Genomic DNA, 23402 nt, shown 5'->3' with positions numbered 1-23402 from the left:
AATCATTTGAAGATTTCCTATATTGTGTTTTTAATAGATGAGGATAATGTTCCCTCCCTCAATTAGTCTTTGGAGGGTTTAGTGACAATAATAATAGTTAAACAATAGGATGGCCTTGATTTAATTTTTAAAGAATTACTTTTGTTTTCATCTCACTTTAATTGAAACACTTTCAAAAAAATGAAGCACTTTCTTGTTCAGAAGTTAGACACTGTAGCACAAATCAACAGATCTGGTAAGATAAATAAAGATTAGTTATTTATTCATGCTTCTGATTAGGTCTTATGAAACTCTTACCTAAGTTTCACCTTAATATTTCAGAGAGACTTTCTTTTTATTCAGTTTAGTCTATGGCAGAACTCAAGTTTAAAGTATGATTTTTGAAGAGTTTACCCTGATGAAATCACCAAATGACAATGTCAGAATTACCTCCCCCAGTATAGTCAACCTTCCGAATGTGTTTATTTTTGGAGAATGGCCACAGTTCAAATCAAAGTTTTAAATAATATTTGAGAAGCATATATTCAAAGCTTATTGAACAAAATTCATAGCTTTTTAATTGAGAAAATTTTGACTTTCATGTTTATAAATGTTTTAGAGTATCACCTACGTTGGGGGCTGAGCGCACTACTCGGGAAGTCCAGGCCATAATTTCCATGAGAGTCTGAGCAGATAGACCCCAGACCCTCCCTCCTGCAGGCTGAGATATGGCAGGTCCCTCCTGACCGCTGGAATTTATGACTTGGACCCTCGGACATGAGTGCCTCTCTATACATGCCACCCTTCCTCCTTTTTTTTTAATTTTTAATTAATTTATTTATTTAAGAAAGGAGACATTAACAAAATCATAGGGTGGGGGGGTACAACTCCACACAATTCCCACCACCCAATCTCCATATCCCATCCCCTCCCCAATAGCTTTCCCATTCACTATCCTTCTGGGAGCATGGACCCAGGGTCGTTGTGGGTTGCAGAAGGTGGGAGGTCTGGCTTCCGTGATTGCTTCCCCGCTGAACAGGGGCATTGACCGGTCGGTCCATACTCCCAGTCTGCCTCTCTCTTTCCCTAGTAGGGTGGATCTTTGGGGAAGCAGAGCTCCAGGACATATTGGTGGGGTCTTAGTCCAGGGAATCCTGGCCAGCATCCTGATGACATCTGGAACCTGGGGGCTGAAAAGAGAGTTAACATACAAAGCCAAACAAATTGTTGAAGAATCATGGACCCAAAGGTTGGAATAGTGGAGATGAAGTGTTGGGGGGGGGGGGGGGGTACTCACTGCAAACTCTAGTGTACTACTGCTTTCAGGTATATATTTGCCCTAGTTTATGGATATGTGTGAACATATGTTCTATCTCCTGGAACCTGGTCTATATCTAGGTTTTGGGAGTTTGTTAGGAAGTGAAATACCTGGGATGGAATTAGAGAATACTATGACAGGAAAGGTCTCACCCAAGTGATGAAGCTGAAGGGTTGTTGTTCCATACCTGAAGTCTCTGGACACAGTCTGAAGTGAAGCATGCTGGGGTGGCACTCATTGCATTGATTAGGTTGCAATCAGCGGATGCAATACTATTTGATAAGAATTGGGAGAAGTGGGGAGTCGGGCTGTAACACAGCGGGTTAAGCGCAGGTGGCGGTAAAGCACAAGGAGGGGTGGAAGAATCCGGGTTCAAGCCCCTGGCTCCCCCCCTGCAGAGGAGTCGCTTCACAGGTGGTGAAGCAGGTCTGCAAGTGTCTGTCTTTCTCTCCCCCTCTCTGTCTTCCCCTCCTCTCTCCATTTCTCTCTGTCCTATCCAACAACAACGACATCAGTAACAACAAAAATAATAACTACAACAACGAAACAATAAGGGCAACAAAAGGGACTAAATAAATAAATTTTAAATTTTTTTTAAAATAAATAAAAGAATTGGAAGAAGCATATGGGAAAGTGGGCCCTACCCTAGGGTCCCAGGACTGGGGGAAGTTTAGGCTCTATAATGGAAATGTGAGGTTCCTGCTGTCTTAGGGTTCAAGAAGACAATGGATAGTTACTGTTACCATCACATTATTTGGTAATTGGGTTAGCTTTGAAAAGTCCCTTTGTTAGACATACAATCAATTTTTCCCTTCTCATATTAATTAGTGATTTATATTACTGCAATTTAATAGGTGTGTACATAAACACCATTCCCATCACCAAAAGATTGTGTCCCCTCCCACCCACCCGCAGGCCCAGGAAGCCGCATGTTCACCCTCCCCCTCAGCACAGGGTTTTTACTTTGGTGCCCTACTTTCAATTTAGTCAGATCCTGCTTTTAGTTTCCCTTTCTGATCTTCTTTCTCAACTTCTTTTTTTTCTAATTTAATTTTATTTATTTATTCCCTTTTGTTGCCCTTGTTGTTTTATTGTTGTAGTTATTATTGATGTCGTTGTTGTTGGATAGGACAGAGAGAAATGGAGAGAGGAGGGGAAGGCAGAGAGGGGGAGAGAAAGACAGACACCTGCAGACCTGCTTCACCGCCTGTGAAGGGACCTGCCTGCAGGTGGGGAGCCAGGGGCTTGAACCCCTTTCTCAATTTCTGTTAATGAGTGGGATCATCCCATACTCATCTTTATCTTTGTGACTTAGCTGACTTAACATAATTCCTTCCAGATTCATTAAATATCATATACATTTATTAACTTTTTAACTACTAATATAAATTCTCATCCTTGTCTTAGTTTTGTGTTTTATTGAATTATTTTGATCGTCTTTTGACAAAGTTTTCCTCCACCATCTTCCTTTTCTCTACTTCCTTCTTTTCCTTTGTTTCCTCCTACTGCCCATCTTCATCATTTTGCTTTACCAAGCATCCTACTCTCTTCATTCTAGGATTTGTGCATTGAAGAAGTATGGACCAAAGCAATGATACTTCTCTACATGGCTTTATTCTGCTTGGTTTCTCTGATCATCCCACACTTGAGATAGTCCTGTCAGGAGTTGTCACCATATTCTACTTAATTACATTGGTGGGAAACACTGCCATCATTCTTGCATCCCTCCTGGATTCCCAGCTCCACACACCAATGTATTTCTTCCTCCGGAATCTATCTTTCCTCGATCTGTGCTTCACAACCAGCATCGTCCCTCAGATGTTGGTTAACTTGTGGGGACCTGAGAAGACCATCAGCTATGTGGGCTGTATAGTTCAACTCTATATTTATATGTGGCTGGGTTCCATCGAGTGCCTTCTCCTTGCTGTTATGTCCTATGATCGTTTTACCGCAATCTGTAAGCCTTTGCATTACTTGGTGATCATGAACTCACATCTATGTCACAAGATGGTTATCATGGTCTGGAGCATTAGTTTGGCCAATTCTGTATTATTATGTACACTCACACTGAACTTGCCTCGATGTGGAAACAATGTTCTGGATCACTTTTTGTGTGAGCTGCCAGCTATGGTCAAGATAGCTTGTGTGGACACCACAACAGTTGAAATGTCTGTTTTTGCCTTGGGCATTGTCATTGTTCTTACACCTCTCATCCTTATCCTGATATCTTATGGCTACATTGCTAATGCTGTGTTGAGAATGAAGTCAAAAGCAGGCCAACGAAAAGCAATGAATACCTGTGGTTCCCATCTCACTGTGGTATCCATCTTCTATGGGGCTATTATCTACCTCTACTTGCAACCGGGTAATAGTGCCTCCAAAGATCAAGGCAAGTTCCTTACTCTCTTTTACACTATCATCACTCCAAGTCTCAACCCTCTCATTTACACCTTAAGGAATAAGGATATGAAGAATGCACTAAGGAAGCTGATGAGAGTTGACTTTATATTTACAAAATCAAGAAGAAACTGGAAGTAATAACAAAATGATCAGCTGAATATGGCAATGAAATATATTTTTTACTTGTCTCCAATTTGAACTAAGGCAAGTAATTCTTGTACTTTAGAGATCAGTTAATATAAAAAGTTCTTGATATAAACATCCTACTTAATATTTTCTTTAATTGCTTTATTGAAGAAATGATTATAAGACTATTGTCACAAGTATACTGTTTCAGTAATGCTTAGATTTTAATACTATTCCTACTAATGTTTAGTAGGAATAGTATTATTAGTATTATTATTATGGTATGTTATAGTAGTATATCTAGTATAGTATAGTATATATTACAGTATATAATATATTAGTAGTAGTATTAGTATTTATTAGTATTAGAGTTTCTTCAGGTTAAAAACTAGAATTTTTGTTATCAGTTGTAATATAAAGCAAAGGACACAAAAACAGATAATTGATTGCATTTAAATAATTCTAAAGTCTACAGTCTCCTATTTTCTGTGCTTCAGAAACACATTTTAATCTAAATGAAGTTTCAAATATGCTGTATTTGTATATTAAGCAGTATATGTAATAATTTTGTACTCTAAAATTTCTGTGATCCATACAAACATTCATGTGTGTGGAGCAGATATGAAATGGTAAATATTGTTAACAATTTACTCCTTACTCAGTGAAACTTGATTTCATATCTTGGGAAAAAAGTTCTTTGGGTGTTGTTTTTTGTTTGTCTGTTTTTATTTATTTATTTATTATTGGATAGAAATAGAGAGAAATTGAGAGGAGTGGGGGAGATAGAGAGGGAGAGAAAGACAGAGAGACACCTGCAGGCCTGCTTCACCACTTGGGAAGCTTTCCCTCTACAGGCGGGGGCCAGGGGCTTGAACCTGGGACCTTGTGCTCTGTAATGTGTGCACTTAGCCAGGTGCGCTACCGCCTAGCCCCCAGTTGTTGTTGTTGTTGTTTTCCCGCTACTGGGGTTTCACTGGTGTGGGCTATTCATTCAAACAGAAACAGAGAGGTGAAGAAAAAGAGGGAAAGAAGCCATAGAACTGAAGATTCCTTCAATACAGTGAGAGCCAGGCTCACAGGTGGGTCACACACATGGCAAAATGGCACACTATTCAAGTGAGCTATTTTGTCAATCCAAAGTTCATTGCTCTGTAAGTGCAGTACTTCCGTATCAAGATACAGGGTAATAAATGACAAAAGTGTCTTAATGGTGACAAATTAGTTTTATTCATTCTCATTCATTCAATGGTTCTCATTTATTCTATGATAACCTCATCTCAATGGAAAGGATATGTGACTAGTTAGATAATACTTAGGTATTTGAAATGATCTATGAAATCACAGAGCTTACATGTATTTTGAAAATGTATGTTTGTAATTGCTAAGTAGTAGAGATGTATTAAATGATTAAATACTTTTATTTTAATTGATCATTGTAAAATAGTTAACCTTGAGAAAAGGACATAGCAGCTGGACTTCCTTTAATGCATTGGGGGATAGGCTTAAACTTGAGTAGCATTCATAACAAAATAAGTACACCATCTAAGTGACCTATCTTGCTGGCACATGGCTCAACTTTTTGAATAAATACTGTTGACTACAAAATCTAAAAAATGGGAGCCAGGTGGTGGCACACCTGGTTGAGCACACATGTTACAATGCACAAAGACCCAGGTTCAAGCCCCCAGTCCCCACCTACAGGGGGAAAGGTTTGCAAGTGGTGAAGCAATGCTGCAGGTGTCACTCTGTCACTCTCCTTATTTCCCCCTTCCCTCTGGATTTCTGGCTGTCTCTTTCCAATAAATAAATAAAGATAATTTAAATTTTAAAAAACATGAAAAATGTTAAGTAACAATAACATATGTTCAATAAAAGAAAATTTAGATGCCAAAAGAACTACTCTTCTTTCTTACACTGTGATCTGCAAGAACTTACGAGTTCTCTCATACTGATACCTTGGTGTTTCATCTATTGAATTTTTTGTCTTTAAAATATTGGTGACAGCCCTGGAGATGGCAGTGAATAAAGCCTTGGACTTTCAAGCATGAGGTTTGGAGTTCAAGCCACAACATCTCATGTGTCAATGTAATGCTCTGGCTCTTTCCCCCTACCACTTCTCATTCTCATAAGTAAATAAACAGTTTCTTGAATTTATTTATTTAATCTTGATTGGATAGAAAGAAACTGAGAGGGAAGTGGGAGAGAGAGAGATATACCTGCAGCACTGCTTCACTGCTTGTAAAGCTTCCCTTCCTTGCAGGTGGGAACTGGAGGACTTGAACCCAGGTCCTCGCTCATGGTAATGTGTGCATTCAGCCAGTTACACTACTTCCCGGCCCCCATAAAAAAATATTCTAATATAGAGGGGTGGGGGGAGAGTGGTAAAGAGACAGAGAGATACCTGTAGCACTATTTCACAATTCGTGAAGTTTCCCTCTGCCAGTGGGGAGTGGGGTTTAAACCTAGATCTTTGCACACTGTAATGCATGTGCTCAACTAGGTGTGACACTGCCTGACCCATATATATATATATATTGGATTTATGGTCTCATTTAAAATATATTTTAATTGGTGATGACACAAGAAATTTGATGGTGGATGCAGATATATATATACACACATATCTATAGATGTGAAACTATGTTCCTTAGTAAAGAAAAAAATAATAGGGGCCAGGTAAGTGCACACATTACAGTGTTCAAGGACCCAGGTTCAAGCCCCTAGTCCCCACCTGCAGGGGTAAGCTTCAGGAGTGGTGAAGTAGGGCTGCAGGTATCTCTCTGTCTCTTTCTCTGTATATCTCTTCCCCTCAATTTCTGTTTCTAACCAATAATAAATTAATAAAATATTAAATAATAAAATGACTTTAAAGGAGGAAATATATATGCCATATGTATATTCTGACACTGTACAATATTACCCATATCTGTATTCACATACATATAGATGATATCATGGTCACATATATGTCATATCTTTATCCATATATCAATTCATGGAACTTAGGTTGCGTCCATGTTTTAGCTATTTTTTTTTTTAGTAATGTTTCAGTGAACATAGGAATGCAGATAGCAGGATGCCGGGCAGTGGTGCAGCGGGTTAAGCATACATGGCGCAAAGAGCAAGGACTGGCATAAGGATCCAGGTTAGAGCCGCCGGCTCCACACCTGCAGGGGGGGGTCGCTTCACAAGTGGTGAAGCGGGTCTGCAGGTGTCTGTCTTTCTCTCCCCTCTCTGTCTTCCCCTCCTCTCTCCATTTCTCTCTGTCCTATCGAACAGCAATGACAACAATAATAATAACAGCGAGATAAACAAGGGCAACAAAAGCAAAAAAAAATAGCCTCCATGCAAGTCCATGTAAACTCCATTCTCCTTTTCATCAAGACAACTGGCTTCTAGTGAGCACCACATCCAGTCTTGCTGCCACAGATCTTTTTTTAAAATACTTATTTATTTGATAGAGATTGAGACAGAAAGGAGAAAAAGGAGAGAAAAAGAGATACCCACAACAGTTTCACCACTTAGGAAGTTTCCCCCACTGCAGGTGGGGACTGGGGGCTTTGAACTCAGATCCATGTACATGGTAACATGTATACTCACCACTGTGACAGGTCTTTATGTCAACTATTTCAGATGAAATGATGAAAAATGCTCATCTCCATCACAAAACCTGAAGTGTAATCTGGGGGTAATTAACTAGTACAATGATTTAGTGGTCCTCCAAAGAACCACTGTACATAATAGATAAAAATATAACTGTGAGGTGGGGATAGATAGCATAATGGCTATGCAAACATACTCTCATGCCTGAGGCTCAGTCAAGTCCCAGGTTCAGTCCCCTACTCCACCATAAGCCAGAGCTGAACAATGCTCTGGTAAAAATATATATATATATATATCTGTGATGTAAAATTTCATTCAGACTAAGATGGTGCTTTCTTATATTTGAGGAAATAACTAATATACTCTCCTGCATCAAACTGACAGACTACACTTGCCCAGACTCTGAGACCTAAGGACAACATTATTAGTCTCCTAGATTAAAAATGAAAACTTGGTTCAATGAGAGTTAGTCAAAATCTCTGGCTTAGTTTACAGTACTTATTTTTTACCTTAAATGATACAGTGTAGTCTCAGGAATTCAGAGAAATAGATACCTCATTTATTTCTCATTACACTGGTTATCTACTACCGAATAAACATTTTTAAAAAAAAAAAATCTAAGATAAAGTTGAAATCCCTTATTCATTATTCTAAAATTAAAACAAAAAACATGGCGGACCTATCAGCTATCTCACTGGGTGAGGTCCCTGCCTTGCCACGTGGGAAACCCAAGTTCAAGGAACAGTGAAATAGTGCGTACCTGAGACTGACTTATCACAAAAACGTTTAACTTCCCTAAACATATATGATATTTGGTGTCTAGTTAACAGAGATAAGTATATAGTAAAAGAAAAAATTACTTTGCAAGAGAAAATAATATAACTTATTTGACAATTATAAGACAAATCAGATATTTCTGGAGAGGGCACTCATTACTAGCACAAACTTTTTTTTATTTTTATTTATTTATTCCCTTTTGTTGTCCTTGTTGTTTTATTGTTGTAGTTATTGTTATTGTTGTTGATGGTGATGATGATGAGGAGGAGGAGGATGAGGATGATGTGGCCATTGTTGGATAGGACAGAGAAAAAATGGATAGAGGAGGGGAAGACAGAGAGGGGTAGAGAAAGACACCTGAAGACCTGCTTCACCGCCTGTGATGCGACTCCCCTGCAGGTGGGAAGCCGGTGGGCTGGAACTGGGATCCTTCCGCTGGTCCTTGCGCTTAACCCGCTGCGCTAAACCCGCTGTGCTTAACCCGCTATGCTTAATCTACTGCGCTACCGCCGGACTCCCATTATATCAAAAAAAATTTTTTTCCTCCAGGATTATTGCTGGGCTCGGTGACTGCACCATGAATCCACCGCTCCTGGAGGCCATTTTTCCCCCTTTTGTTGCCCTTGTTGTAGCCTCGTTATGGTTATTATTATTGCCATTGTTGATGTTGTTCGTTGTTGAATAGGACAGAGAGAAATGGAGAGAGGAGGGGAGGACAGAGAGGGGGAGAGAAAGATAGACACCTGCAGACCTGCTTCACCACCTGTGAAGCGACTCCCCTGCAGTGGGGAGCCGGGGGCTCTAACCGGGATCCTTATGCCGGTCCTTGCACTTTGCGCTTAACCCACTGCGCCACCGCCCGACCCCCTATATCAAAAAAAAATTTAAGTGCACATTTTCAATAGTTACATGACAGGATGGGTTACTTTTGAGGCTGAGTCAACTGAAATCAACAGATTAGTTTTTCATTCTTGTCGTATTTTGCCAATAAGATGTTCCATGAACTGAGTAAGAATATGACTCATTGTCTTTATTGTCATTATCTTCCAATTATTCATAAGTAATAACTTCAATATTGACAGAAGGTCCATAATTTCCATTTGGGACTCATCTTCCACCTGGTGGCCACCAAATTTCAAATTTCTTGGCACACCCAAGCAGGAAAGGAACCCTGTGGAAGTCCTACACTACTATTTCTACATATTGCCACAAGGTGGCACTATTGAAAAGGAACCATCACTGAGTACAACTGACTCATCTATTTGATGAAGAGAACTAGAAGCTCAGTATAGAAATCTCTGCACAAGCCACGGTAATCTTAAGGGCACCGACTTCTCACCCCGTTTTCAAGGCAACTGCTTCCTATACATACCCTACATTGCTGGATAGCAATCTTCAACTATTTCTGTCTGAAAAGTACCCATCTCCATCAAATAGCCTGAAGCCCAGTAATTTTGGTCACATTTGCTTGGGTTTGAGGTTCATCAGTCCTGCTCACTATTCCTTCTTCCTCTTTGGGGATTCTCTTCTCCATATTATTAGACAATTTTTCTTCAATAATCCTCCAACAGCAAAAAGTGAAATTAATTATATGACATTTCCAGAAGATGGCGTGCTAACCACATAATCATAGCCAGAGCACGTCACAGCTCCAGGGCCACTATCTTTAAGAGCTTCAGAGTATATCTTTCCCTCTTAGTAGTAATTTTTCTGGACAAAGGGCAAGGAAGAGTGAGATGAGGTGGATCTGAGTTTAATTTCTCAGAGAACATTCCACTACATTTGACTTGTTGAATAGCCAGGCACTGATGCAGTAGTGGTTTAGTGGCAGGCAAATCCACATCTCTGCCTGTATTTTTCTATCACACACAGAGATGATGCCAGGCAGGACGTCAAATTTTAGCCCTGTGGTTCTTCATTGTCTTTACTGCCCTCCCTGAATACTTTCAGATCTTTCCCTTTCTGGTTTATCTGACCTTACAATCACTTAGAGTTTTCTGTAACAATGAAGACACAATGCTGACTATGGCTGTGACCACCTAAAGAGCAATCCTAACCATCGATGCCCAAAACTGCTTGGGAAAAAAAAAAAAAACTAGAATGAGAAAGTAATTTCACTGGTAAGTTGCCATGCTCATAGCCAAAGTTCCAACTCCATACCTCATGGAATAGCCACAACCTAGGGGCAAGTTTCATGCTGTAATAACTCCTATCTATCTCTCTGAAATTAAAAGAAGGGGGTAGAAGAGAAAAAAATTAATGAAAAAGTTGGCTCTAGAGAAGTGAAATCATATGCATGAAGTCCCTGCCGATGCACACAAACACAACTTGAATTCAGTGGCAGGAAAAAGATCATGCTGTACATAGTAGCAAGCTGTTGGTAACCACTGCTGGGCCCTAATAAAGCAAGACAAGGGTGGCCCCAGAGACTGAGTCCTTTATCTTCATAGCTTTGGGAGTTTGTAGAAAGACAGATGTGTAGACTACTCTGGGACTTCAGAATTAGTAAGCCTAACCCGGTAAGTAGATCTTGACATACAAAAGGATACCAGTCACTCTGGCCAAGCACTATAGGCTCACTTCATCAATACTGGTATTAGGTAAGTGTATGGTAAAAAGAAAGGACTATATTTCCAAAAGAAATGAAAACAAGATCTCAGAGAGATAGCTGCACATTATTGACAATAGCCAAGATATGGAAACAATCCAAGTGTCAATTAGCAGATGAAGGGGAAAAGTAATGGCGTGTGTGTGTGTGTGTGTGTGTGTGTGTGTGAATATTATTCAGAGATGAGAAAAAAGAAAATCCATTTGTCGCATCATAGATGAAACTTGAAGGCACTGTGCCACAGAAAAATTCAAATAGAAAAGGAAAAACATCTCAGAGTATTAGGTTGATAGGACAGTACAGTGGTTATGTAAAAGAGTTTTTGTTTAATGTCTGAAGTACTGATGTCTTAGGTTCAAAGCCCTGCAGAAGAGTACTGTCTCTGGTGAATAAGAAAAAAATAAAATAAAATAAAATAAAATTCAGGGAGTCAGGCGGTAGTGCAGCAGGTTAAGTACATGTGGCGCAAGGCGCAGGGACCAGCGTAAGGACCCGGGTTCGTGGCCCCGGTTCCCCATCTGCAGGGGAGTCCCTTCACAGGCAGTGAAGCAGGTCTGCAGGTGTCTGCCTTTTCTCTCTCCCTGTCTGTCTTCCCCTCCTCTCTCCATTTCTCTCTGTCCTATCCAACAACAACGACATCAGTAACAACAATAAAACAAGGGCAACAAAAGAAAATAAATAAATATTTCTAAAAAACTTAATAAAAAATAAAATTAAGCTAGAAAAAGTAGCTTTAAAAAAGTCAGACTTGGGGCTGGGTGGTGGCACACCTGGCTGAGTGCACGTATTACACTATGCCCATGTTCAAGCCCCCAGTCCCCACCTGCAGGGGAAATCTTCACGAGTGATGCTGTCTGTCTCTCTCCCTCTCTATCACCCCCTTCCCTCTTGATTTCTGGCTGTCTCTAGCCAATAAATAAAGATAATTAAAAAATTAGAATCTCAAAAAAATCAGACTCCTTTAAACTGTTGTGTAGGCTTCAGTTTTTCATAGTGTATATTTTAAATTGTTCAGGGGTGTGGGGGGAAGCCTGATTTCTTCTTGTGTTCTTAATATTTAAAAGCGAATGTCTAATATATTTAAGCCAATATTTTTCTGTCCTTCCCAAACGAAACAGTCCCTCACTTCAGTAGCGCACCAACGTGGCACCACTTTTGCAAATCAATCCTTTTCATGCCTCTCAAGCTTTTAAGAGAAGCAGGAGGCGGGGCAGAGAATTCACTGGTCAGCGAGTTGAGACGGAATGACTGGTGAGTGACTAGGAAGTGGGCCCGCCTCCTTCCTCGAGTCTTGTGGCGAATTTCTGCTCTGGTTACGCACTGTACCGCCAGCTGATGTCAGCGATCTCGGCTGAGAGATTCCCTGGCTGCCCTGGACTCTCAGAACCAGCTGAACGGGAAGAGGAAAAAGCTGGAGAATGCGGCTGGGGGGCAGGGGCGGCGTGAGGGCGGGGCCTTGGAGCCGCGGACTGTCCTCCAATTTTCCTTAATTCTCCAGCCCTTAGGCTTGCTATAATATTATTCCACCCCTCCCTTTCTCCTCTCTCCCCATCTCCTCTCCCCCACCCACCTTGATTCACTCATTCATTTAACCAACTTCTCTGTTTGCACATTTGTTTATACAGACCATTCAGGTGCTGAGAATACAGCCGTGCCTAGAAAAGACCTTTCTGTCCTTAAGAGCATCAGATCTCCCATTTTAGGGAAGGCGAGACCGACTGTAAACAATAGAACGAGGAGGGTGGCGGTATAGAGCATAATGGTTATGCAAAGAGACTTTCATGCCTGAGACTCCAAAGTCCCAGGTCCAGTCCCCCCACACCACCATGAACCGGAACTGAGCAGTGCTTTTGATGAAAAAAAAATATATATATATATATATAGAGAGAGAGAGAGAGAAAGAGAGAGAGAGAGAGACATGGGCGATGCACACCAGATAACCATGCGCGAGGGCCCCGGTTATCCCTCGTGGGGTGGGAGTGGGGGGCTGCATAGTATCTAAATAAGTTAGAAACTTAGATACCACGTATTAAAAATGTAGCAGTTGGTGTCAGAATCAAAAAGCAGTCAATGTTAGGAAGAAAAATCAAATAAAAGCCAGTACCAGAGTTCCATGCAGGAACTTTAGAGGATCCTGGAAAACTGTCTAACAGTATTGACGGGGAGCTAATGGGTATGTGTGTTTCCTATCGTGAACTACATATTCTTCATTACAATGCACACGAACCCGGTGTCCACCTGCGGGGGGCGGGGGGAAGGGACTTCACAAGCGGTGAAACAGTGCTGCAGGGGTTACTCTCGCTCCCTATCCTTCCCTTTCAATTTCTATCTCTATCTTAAGTAATATTTTTCAATATTTATTTATCTATTCCCTTTTGTTGCCCTTGTTGTTTTATTGTTGCGGTTATCATTGTTGTTGTCGTCATTGAATAGGACAGAGAGAAATGGAGAGAGGAGGGGAAGACAGAGAGAGGGAAAGATAGAAGAGAGAGGGAAAGATAGACTCCTGCGGACCTGCCTTACCACCTGTGAAGTGACTCCTCCGCAGGTGGGGAGCCTGGACTCAAACCGGGATCCTTGCGCTTTGCGCCAGGGGCGCTTAACCTGCTTCGCTACTGCCCAACTCCCTTGAATAATACTTTTAAATGTCAATACATAAAAAAAGATATTCTGGGAGTCGGGCTGTAGCGCAGTGGGTTAAGCGCAGATGGCGCAAAGCACAAGGACCGGCATAAGGATCCCGGTTCGAACCCCGGCTCCCCACCTGCAGGAGAGTTGCTTCACAGGCGGTGAAGCAGGTCTGCAGGTGTCTATCTTTCTCTCCCCTTCTCTGTCTTCCCCTCCTCTCTCCATTTCTCTCTGTCCTATCCAACAATGATAACATCAACAACAATAATAACTACAACAATAAAACAAGGGCAACAAAGGGAATAAATAAATAAAAATTTAAAAAATTTAAAAAAAAAAAGATATTCTATAATTACCTTGTTTAGTGAAGATTGTACCACATTTGATTAAAAACAGTTTCATGTTGATAAACCCTAAAGATCCCATGAAGTCAGGGGCTCTCTAGTTCTTGCCCTCTTTATCTTCCCTGGATTAACTGGAAGTATTGAACAAGAGGGTGGAGGTGAGCGATGGCTTTCAGGAGGAAATAAGCACTTAGGCCTAAAGGATAAGAAACTATATATAAAAAAGAAGAAAAAGAAATTATATATGGAGCCAGGCGGTGGCGCACCTGGTTAAGTGTGTTACCTTGTGCAAGAACCCTGTTGCAGGCCCCTGCCCCCACTCGCAGGGAGAAAGTTTCATAAGTGGTGGAGTAAGGCTGCAAATATCTCTCTGTCCTCTGTTCCCTTGACCTCTCAATTTCTCTTTGTATTATCAAATTCAATAAAGGTTAAAAATCTTGGGGTGGTGGGGCAGAAGAAAGAGAAGGAACAGTATTATACATATGCATAATGAAATACCCAGAGGAGGAGACACAGGAAGCCACGGAGACCTGGGGATGCAGTTGCATGTGAAAGCCAAAAAGCAGGATGGGGACACACCAGTTGGTGGTGGCAAATGTCCCACAGTTGGGAAACAAGGTGTTGCCACTTTGCATTGAGTGTTTCTTCTCAAATCTGCATTCACTAGGGTTTCAAACATGTAGAAGCACACTTTACAGAGACGGAGGGATGGTGGCTATTCCAAACATTAGCCTTTTCTTCGGACAGAGGTATTGGCAAGATCTACCTCGATTTACGAGTGTATTTCTGTAGTCTGACATTCACACATTACTTTGTAAAAACTTTTCTTTCACTGTGACCTTACGTTTGCTTTACTCGTCGCTATAAAGTGCAGGGAAGTATATTTAGAAAATATTCGTGGCTGTTTCAGCTCAAACAATTGGTAAGTTATCGCAGCACTTAAAGTAAAACACAATGGCAGCGGTGGGATTCGAACCCACGCCCCCGAAGAGACTGGAGCCTTAATCCAGCGCCTTAGACCGCTCGGCCACGCTACCACTTCCGGTACAAGGTGCTTTCTGCATTTTCCCTAAGAGTTAAGTACTATCCCCTTCCGGTGCCAGTCGGAGATTTTCCTCCGGGTTCTTCCTCTTCTGAAGCTCCTCCCAAGCAGCAGCCTGGGCTCGGGAGCTTTCAGCCTCAATTGCCCGGGTTGCCGATGTCTTTGTTCCTGCAGCGGGTTGTGTTTAACACGGGAAGAAACCGGGGGCCCAGACATCCTCCTGGTCTGTTCGAGAGTGGTGCCCACTGTAGTGCGTGGATCTCCCTGATCCTGATTCAAAGAAGGTTGTCACAAAATGGAAACACATTCTGCAGAGATCAGCTCGCAATACAGAAAGTTAGCTAACTCTATGGGATTGTCTGTTTTTTTTTAGTTTACCCATGCCATTTATCTCCAGGAAATTCAATACTGATATGTATGTTACCCAATATTCCTATAAAAGCTAGAGTTTCTTTAAAATTCCTATACTTGAATTGTTCACAGAGTTTGATCGTTTTTCTTGAAGCTAGTGTAACAAGTTATCACAGAGTGATTTACAGAGAATGTGTTCTCTTACAATTCTGGGTGCCAATCGGTATCACCTGAAGCCAAAACATCCCCAGGTCCCAGCTCCCTACAGAAACTCTTAAGGAAAAAAAAAAAAAAAAAAAAGGCCTGTATTCTTTCAGCGTCGTGACTGCTAACATACTTCAGCTGTGACCACGTTTCAACAGTCTTCCAAGATCAGCGTATATAAATTTTCTGCTTTGTCTTCACATGACCTTTTCCTTTATAAAATAATAATAATGATGATGATGATAAGAATAAATTATGTAGCGTCTCATCCTTACTTGAAATGCTTTATTAATTAGCAGGTGTTATTTTCTCAGAAAAGTTCATTTTAGGAAAATGATTTAAGAAAAAGAATTCTCAAGAAAATGTAAATAGGGTTGGTGAAATAGCTTATTTGAATAGTGTTCTGCTTTGCCAGGTGCACCACCCAAATTTCAGCCTGACCCCCACCACACTGAAGTAATGGAGCTTCAGTGTTGTGGTCTCTTTCAATCTCTACCTGTCTGTTCATATCTCAAAGAAAGAGAGAGGAAAAGAAAGACGGAAGTAGCTTCACTTTCCCCTGTTCCTCCACCTATATGAAATTCAGAGTTTCTTTATGTATTATATTAATATGAGGCCTCAACCTGTTCCTTTCTCTCTTCTCATCTCTTCTCTTCTCTTCTCTTCTCTTCTCTTCCCTTCCCTTCCCTTCCCTTCCCTTCCCTTCCCTTCCCTTTCCTTCCCTTCTCTCCCCCCCCCCCCTCTCTCCCTCAGCTATCTTTAATGCTTTGGGGGCTAGGCTCAAATCTGGGTTGTGCACATGGCAAAGCAGTACGCTATTCAAGTGAACCATTTTGCTGATTCTACATTTTCCTCTTTGTAAATCACATCAGCAGTCACTCCATGATACGGACTATGTATTTCAACCAGTTTTGCGTCTCTGATGGCAAGCATTTGATAAAGACAGGCCATCTTGTGACAGTATTAATGCTCAAAAACTCAAAAACAGAGCAAAAGTATCCACCTGCTAGATGCTAATTTGTTCAGTGCTTCATTGGCTTTATTCTAATGCATCAAAAGTATCAATCCAGGGCCAGTTTTCTCTCTATAATATTTGCATCCCTTCTTCCTCTTATCCTGATGCAGATTTCAATTTCATCATATCTTTATCATTTTCTCTCTGTGAACAAGTAGTCAGGTAGCAGTCTGATGAGTTAACAGAAGCTACTTAAATACAGACAGATTTTTTTTTTCCTCCTCTGTGGAGAAAAGGTAATAGTTTATATCAGAATAAGAAAGACATGTAGCTTTCTTTTTATTTTATTTTATTTTTTAAATTAATTAATTTATTTTCCCTTTTGTTGCCCTTGTTGTTTATTGTTTTTGTAGTTATTATTGTTGTTGTTATTGATGTCATCGTTGTTAGATAGGACAGAGAGAAATGGAGAGAGGAGGGGAAGACAGAAAGGGGAGAGAAAGATAGACACCTGCAGACCTGCTTCACCACCTGTGAAGCCACCCCCCTACAGGTGGGGAGCTGGGTGCTTGAGACATATAGCTTTATTTTATTTTATTTTATTTTATTTTAATATTATTGGATAGAGACAGAGAGAAATTGAGAGGGGAAGGAGAGAGACAGAGAGACACCTGCAGCCCTGCTTCACCACTTGTGAAGCTTTCCCCCTGCAGGTGGGGACCAGGGGTTTGAACCTGGGCCCTTGCACACTGTAATGTGTGCAGTTAAATAGGTGCACCACCACCTGGCCCCAGCATGTAGCTTTGTAAGAAGAGATGTCTCAAATCCAATTAGTTTTGTGTGAAAGTTTGTTATTGTTTTGGCTTCAAACATACTCAAGAACCCCATGCATACTGCTCCTGAAAAACAGGGATACAAAGTGAATGAAGCAGCGGTGGGGAGATAATCTAATGGTTATGCAAATAGACTCTCAAGTCTGAGGCTCCCAGACCCCAGGTTCAATCCCCCATACTACCAGAAGCCAAAGCTGAGCAGTGCACTGCTAAAAAGGGGGAAAAGAAAGAAAGAAAGAGAGAGAAAAGAAAGGAAGGAAGAGGAAAGAGAGAAAGAAGACCCAAGAGGTGGTGCAGTAGATAAAATGTCACATTGTAGGGGCAAGGTGGTGACACATCTGGTTAAGCACACACTACAATGCTTAAGTACCTGGGTTCAAGTCCCTGGTCCCCCACCCCTGCTGGGGGAAGCTTCATAAGTGGTGAAACAGTGATGCAGGTATCTTTCTTCCTCTCTATCTCTTCTCCTCTTCTCAATTTCTCTCTGTCTCTATGTAATAATAAATAAAGATCAAGATTTTAAAAATGTCACACTATCATCGTCTTTAGTTCTATCCCTGGCATCCTCTGTACCAGACTAACATCATATGTTACCACTAGGCCTAGAAGTTTGTTTCTTGTGAAACATTATGCAAAAAGACATAAAAGAGCATCAGTACATGCAAAAACTTGACAAACTGTACAGCTTTTATGTTTATGTCAAAATAAAACCTCTTAGTCAAATAGATCTTACATGTGTGTCCAAATTTATTAACTCAAGATGAGTACTGATAAGAGGATAAAGGGATGCCCCACTTTAAAAGAGTTTTGGAAATTGTGAGTTTATATTTTGGATGGAATAACTAAGGGAAAGCAGGCAATATAGAATTAGAAAAAGAAATACTGCTTCTTTAACACAACCATAAAAATATCATGATCTATTGGTAAAGATCAAGAAAGCTAAAATTTTTGGAAACTTTTGGAGAAGTCATATGTGCACAGGACTTTTTTATGGCTTAAGGAGAAAATAAAGGGCTGGGGAGACAGCATAATGGCTATTTCAAAAAATAAAATAAAATAAATAAGCCAGAGCTGAGCAGTACTCTGGTCTCTATCTATTTATGCCTATCTATGTACCTATCTATCTACCTCTTATTAAAATAAATAAAATATAAAAAAGAGGAAGTAAAAAAAGCAAGATATTTATGACTGCCATTTAGACAGATAAAAGCAACAAAATTTTGTTCCCCAATATTGTCAGAGAGGAACCAATTAGCACTGCAAAACCAACCTTTGTCAAAAATCAAAATAACACCCTCACACCTATGAAACATCTAAATTTTTATAAGAGGGCCCAAACTATTAAATAGAGAAAGGAGGATCTCTTCAATAAATGATGCTGGGAAAATTGAGTTGAAATGTGCAGGAGAATGAAACTGAACCACTCTATCTCACCAGAAACAAAAATAAGCTCAAAATGGATCAAGAACCTGAATCCCATAGGGATAAAGAATAGGGAACCTTCCCATGGATGGGATGGGGTATGGAAATCTGGTGGTAGGAATTGTATGGAATCATACCCCTCTTATCCCACAATATTGTCAATCATTATGAAATCACTAATAAAAATATTTTTAAAAATCAGCATAACAAAGTCTGCTTTCTCTCAAGCAGCTCTCAAATTTTTAACTATCCACACAGAAAAGCTGAATATATATATCCCTTGCCACCTGTTGCTGAGTTTTGTGACACTAGATTTCCTTTGCTGTTATGAACTCCCCCTTTCCCCTTTCTTAGGAGAGCCTTGACAAATCGTAAATTCATAGTGGCAGATAGAGGAGGTGCTGGCGAAACCAGGCAGTCCCTAAACCACTTTAGCCCAGTATTAAATTACTCCCTCGGTCTAGTTACTAAGGCTAGGACTATGAAAAGGGAAATCCGAGGGCTGTGGTGGGTTAGGAAGGAGTCCAGGGTGAGAAAGGGTACACGAAGGACCGTGGAGTGTTTCCCAATTCCTGCACCTCCTCACTATTCAGAAACTCACAACCTGTTAATACAGTCTCTGGAAAAATGCCTTCCTGATGCTGATCTCCTCCAACTACTAACGTTGATCAATTGGGTCCAGAATTTCCCTCTTATTGAATACCAGCGAAATTAGTTTTAAAAATGAAAGCCTTTAGAATATTTTCCGGGTACGCAGTCCACTAAGTGAACATTACAAATTAAAAAAAAAAAGGTATTGAAAATCAGTTTGTCATTTCTATACCGACATTACTGTTTTTGCCTTTTACTATTGTATTGCCGATTTAATAATAGTTCACAGCATTCTGAAAATTTCATATCGCAACCACCAGCAAAGTTCTGTGTCCTTCACTTGTAATAAACACCATAATTCCCACAAAGTCCAACACAATTCGGTAGCTGGTTGTTGTTTACTTTTGCAAGTTCGTGAGCTTTAAACCGTTTGTCATTTTGCATTTGAGAAGACCAAAGATTTTTTTGCACGGTACTGAAGGAGAAAACATAGTTACAAAAATGGATGTTCCCTGACCGGGAATCGAACCCGGGCCGCGGCGGTGAGAGCGCCGAATCCTAACCACTAGACCACCAGGGAAGGCGTCAGCGTTCCTGTAAAATATACCTATCATTCTAATGTACCTTCCATACAGCTGTAACTTTAGTTTCCTAACAGTAAAAAACTATAATTATTCGTGGACCTCTTGCTACACACCAACCAATCAAATCTGGAGAAGAGAGAAAATCGTGGTAACTCAGAAGAAGGCCTAATCACAGATCGCACAATTGTGGGAACTCTGCCCCTGGCTTGTAACTTCCACCAGGATTTAGCTCTCCCATTCTCTAACTAGTTCTAAATAATTCTGCCTTCCTCCCACCATAAGTATAGGTGCTATCCTAACTTGAACTGCATGTAGGGGTCACAAACCTAAGTTGGACCCTATAGTAACAATGTTGTCCACATTTATGTGTCATTATGCCTAGTAAAGGAATTTTTTTTTTTTTGTAAATAGAACTTTTTAAAAAAGGTTTTTATTTATAAAATAGAAACACTGACAAGACCATAGGATAAGAGGGGTACAATTCCCACTACCAGAACTCCGTATCCCATCCCCTCCCTTGTTAGCTTTCCTATTCTTTAACCTTCTGGGAGTATGGACCCAGGGTCATATGGGGTGCAAAAGCTGTGAGGTCTGAGCTTCTGTAATTGCTTCCCCGCAGTCTTACTTATTTTTATATAGAGTCATGTACAAGCTAACTAACTTTCTATAGAATTTTTTTACTTGTTTTTATTCTTCCTTTTCTCCACATCTTCTGTTTTGTATGACTTAGAGATCTAATCACCAGTCCTAAAAGTAAGTACAAAAAGAAGTCAAAAAAACAGAGACGAGGAGAACTTTTATCATATTTTTATGCAGGATACCACCTTGTGGTAAACAATTCTAGAAGAATGACAAAAGACAACTAATAGGTAATTAACAAGAATGTGTTATCATAATATACCTTTCACATTTGCGGTACAAACCTTCAATGCCTCCTTCCTTTAAGCTAATGTGTTTTTGTAGCAAAGACAATTGCCTAGAGTATTTCAAAAGCATTTGAGAAATCTCCAAACCTTTCAACAATTGGTATAAAATAAACCGGGAAAAAATGAAAATAAAAATAAAATAAACCAGAAGAATTTCTTTATTATTATTATTTATATTTTATGTATTTTCCCGTTTGTTGCCCTTGTTGTTATTGCTGTCGTTGTTGCTGGACAGGACAGAGAGAGACAGAGAGTAGGGGAAGACAGGGGAGAGAAAGATAGACACCTGCAGACTTGCTTCACTGCGCTGGAACCCGGATTCTTACGCCGGTACTTGAACTTCGCGCCAGGTGCGCTTAACCCGTCGAGCTACCGCCGGAACCCCCCCCCCCCCGGAAGAATTTCATAGTATTTAATTATTCAGAATATTTAATAGAGAAATATCACTATTTCGTGGCTGAAAGGATTGAATTTAAATGCCAACTGATCTTACATATTTGTCAAATGAAGTCCCTAATTTTAAAAATCAGTGTACACTTTTAGACAAAAAAAGATAAAACAAAGATTTGTTAATTTTCTTTCAGATTAGAAAAAAAGCTATGTTGCCCCCTCTGAGGTTCGAACTCAGGACCTTCAGATTATGAGACTGACGCGCTGCCTACTGCGCTAAGGAGGCAACTGACAGTTTACCGCCTTGAAACATAGGCTAATATCATTACGAGACAGATTTTTTTTTGTTTTGTTTCTTTTCCTTCCAGTTTTTGCAACTGTAGCATTTTAAAATAAAGTGAAACCGTTTGGATGATCAAGGCAAGGACCGACTACCAACCCAACCTGGCTTTCTGCAAACAAAATGGCTCGTTAGGGCCACTGAATTCTAATTGCGAAAATTTTGCTCGGGTGCGACCCGAGTCTGCGTAAAAAACGCCATCCTCTAGGTCGCTTACAGGACTCAAAATAGCAAAGACTGCGCAGTCTCTGCTCCCTCCTTTGGGGTGGGTGGAGGGCGAGGGAGCGCTGTCTCGGGCTTTCCCTGCAGCTGCTTAGCAAGTGCTGGGCTCCAGCCCTGCACTCGGGCGCAGATTCTGAAGCCCAGTTCCCGCTGGAGCAGATGTGGGGGCCCTCAGCGCCCTCTCCCCTCCTGTCTGCGTGACCCCTTAGCCTTGCCCTGTGGCTAACAGACTGAGTGAGGACTTCTTAAGCGCTAGTGTGATGTCCCTGTTTTGAGTTAACCGAGAGAGCAAAGTGTTGGGAGTCAGATGATGAGTCAGAGGGTTCCCGGGTTTTCCTAGGAGTGAGGAGAAACATCAGGGGAAGGGCGGGGAGAGGATGCACTTGCAACCGAAAGAAGAGAAGGAACCCGCAGGAGGAGATGTTCTAGAAGGGTCAGTAGAGGGGGAGAAGTGGGAACAGGGCGTTGGTGTGGCCCAGAAGTTGATCCGTCTAAGGTGCCCGCTAATAGGCTCTAGGTCCTTTGTGGGTGTGGATGAGGCTCGCTGTTGCTAGCTTCTTTTTATTATTTAATAAAAAAGAGAGAGATACTGAGATCAGAGTACTATTTAGCTCTGGTTTATGGCAGTGCTGGGGACTGAACCTGGGGCTACAGGCATGAAAGGTGTTTACATGACCATTATGTTGTCTTCCCCAGCGCTGTTAGATTTTTTTACACCTCAGTTTGACAGACTGATTCGTTTGCACGTTTAGTCTAGACAATTATCAAAAACTTCAAGTTTAAACAGGTTCATCTTTCAACACTTTCGTTTTCCGAGAGGCGGGTGATGAAACCCATACAAAGCGACCCTCAAGCAGCGACCAACACCAGACAGGCTTTGAATGAGTCACAGAGAATTTGGAGCAGAACAAGAAAGAAAGAGAGAAAGAGAGAAAGAGAGAAAGAGAGAGAGAAAGAAAGAAAGAAAGAAAGAAAGAAAGAAAGAAAGAAAGAAAGAAAGAAGAGGGTTTTTACTTCACTGAGTGTTTTAAGGAAGACAAGCTTTAGAAAGTATAATGCACGGACCATATGGTAGCGCACAAGGTAGAGTACAGATGTTACCACATGTGAGCACCCAGGGTTCAAGCCCCCAACCCCCACATGAGGCGCAGGGGTTGTGTGGGGGGGGACTAGGGAGCATCACAAGACATGGAGCAGTGCTTCAGGTGTTTCTCCCTCTCTTCCTAGCTTATTTCTCTCTGTCTCTACCAGAAGAGAAAAAAAAAGGGCGGGTGGGGAGGGGAAGTTGCTGGCAGCAGTGGAGTCCCAGCAAGCCCTAGAGTCAACCCTGATGGCATAAAATTGATGGTAATAATAATCCCCCATGACACAATTTCTACCACAAAGAGTAATATTAAATTGTGGGCTGGGAGGGATAGCATAAAGATTATGCAGACTTTCATAGCTGAGGCTCCAAGGTATCAGGTTCAAACCCACCCCCTATACCTTTTTAAGCCAGAAAGCCAGAGTTGAGCAGTGCTCTGATAAAACATAATTAAAAATTTTAAGGAGGTAGATAGCATAATGGTTATGAAAAGAAACTCCCATGCCTGAGGTTCCTAATTCCCAGGTTCAGTCGGCCACACCACCATTAGCCAGAGCTGAGCAGTGCTCTCGTAAAAAAAAAAAAAAATTATTATCTGTATTTATCAGATAGAGACAGATAGAAATTGAGTGGGGAACATGGAGAGGGAGAGAGACAGAGAGACACCTGCAGCTC

The 23402-nt window shown here is 41.0% G+C and overlaps 1 protein-coding gene and 3 non-coding genes across 4 annotated transcripts; 1 reads left to right on the top strand and 3 right to left on the bottom strand.

Moving 5' to 3' along the window:
- Nucleotides 1–2875: 2875 nt before the first annotated feature.
- On the top strand, nucleotides 2876–3835 carry LOC103127573 (olfactory receptor 2W1). The gene has a single exon (XM_007538471.2). The coding sequence runs from the start codon at nucleotides 2876–2878 to the stop codon at nucleotides 3833–3835; it is 960 nt and encodes a 319-aa protein (XP_007538533.2).
- Nucleotides 3836–14738: 10903 nt separating this feature from the next.
- On the bottom strand, nucleotides 14739–14820 carry TRNAL-AAG (transfer RNA leucine (anticodon AAG)). The gene has a single exon. It is a non-coding gene; the product is annotated as a tRNA-Leu (tRNA).
- Nucleotides 14821–19689: 4869 nt separating this feature from the next.
- TRNAE-CUC (transfer RNA glutamic acid (anticodon CUC)) lies at nucleotides 19690–19761 on the bottom strand. The gene has a single exon. It is a non-coding gene; the product is annotated as a tRNA-Glu (tRNA).
- Nucleotides 19762–21294: 1533 nt separating this feature from the next.
- TRNAM-CAU (transfer RNA methionine (anticodon CAU)) lies at nucleotides 21295–21367 on the bottom strand. Its single transcript has one exon. It is a non-coding gene; the product is annotated as a tRNA-Met (tRNA).
- Between the last annotated feature and the right edge of the window lie 2035 nt (nucleotides 21368–23402).

This window comes from Erinaceus europaeus, chromosome 4 (genome assembly GCF_950295315.1).
Source record: "Erinaceus europaeus chromosome 4, mEriEur2.1, whole genome shotgun sequence".
NCBI classification, from domain to species: domain Eukaryota; kingdom Metazoa; phylum Chordata; class Mammalia; order Eulipotyphla; family Erinaceidae; genus Erinaceus; species Erinaceus europaeus.
This window is presented reverse-complemented; position numbering and strand designations above follow the sequence as displayed.

What these genes read in the sequence shown, in the direction of transcription:
- LOC103127573 (XM_007538471.2), top strand. Translation starts at nt 2,876, where the DNA reads ATGGACCAAAGCAATGATACTTCTCTACATGGCTTTATTCTGCTTGGT.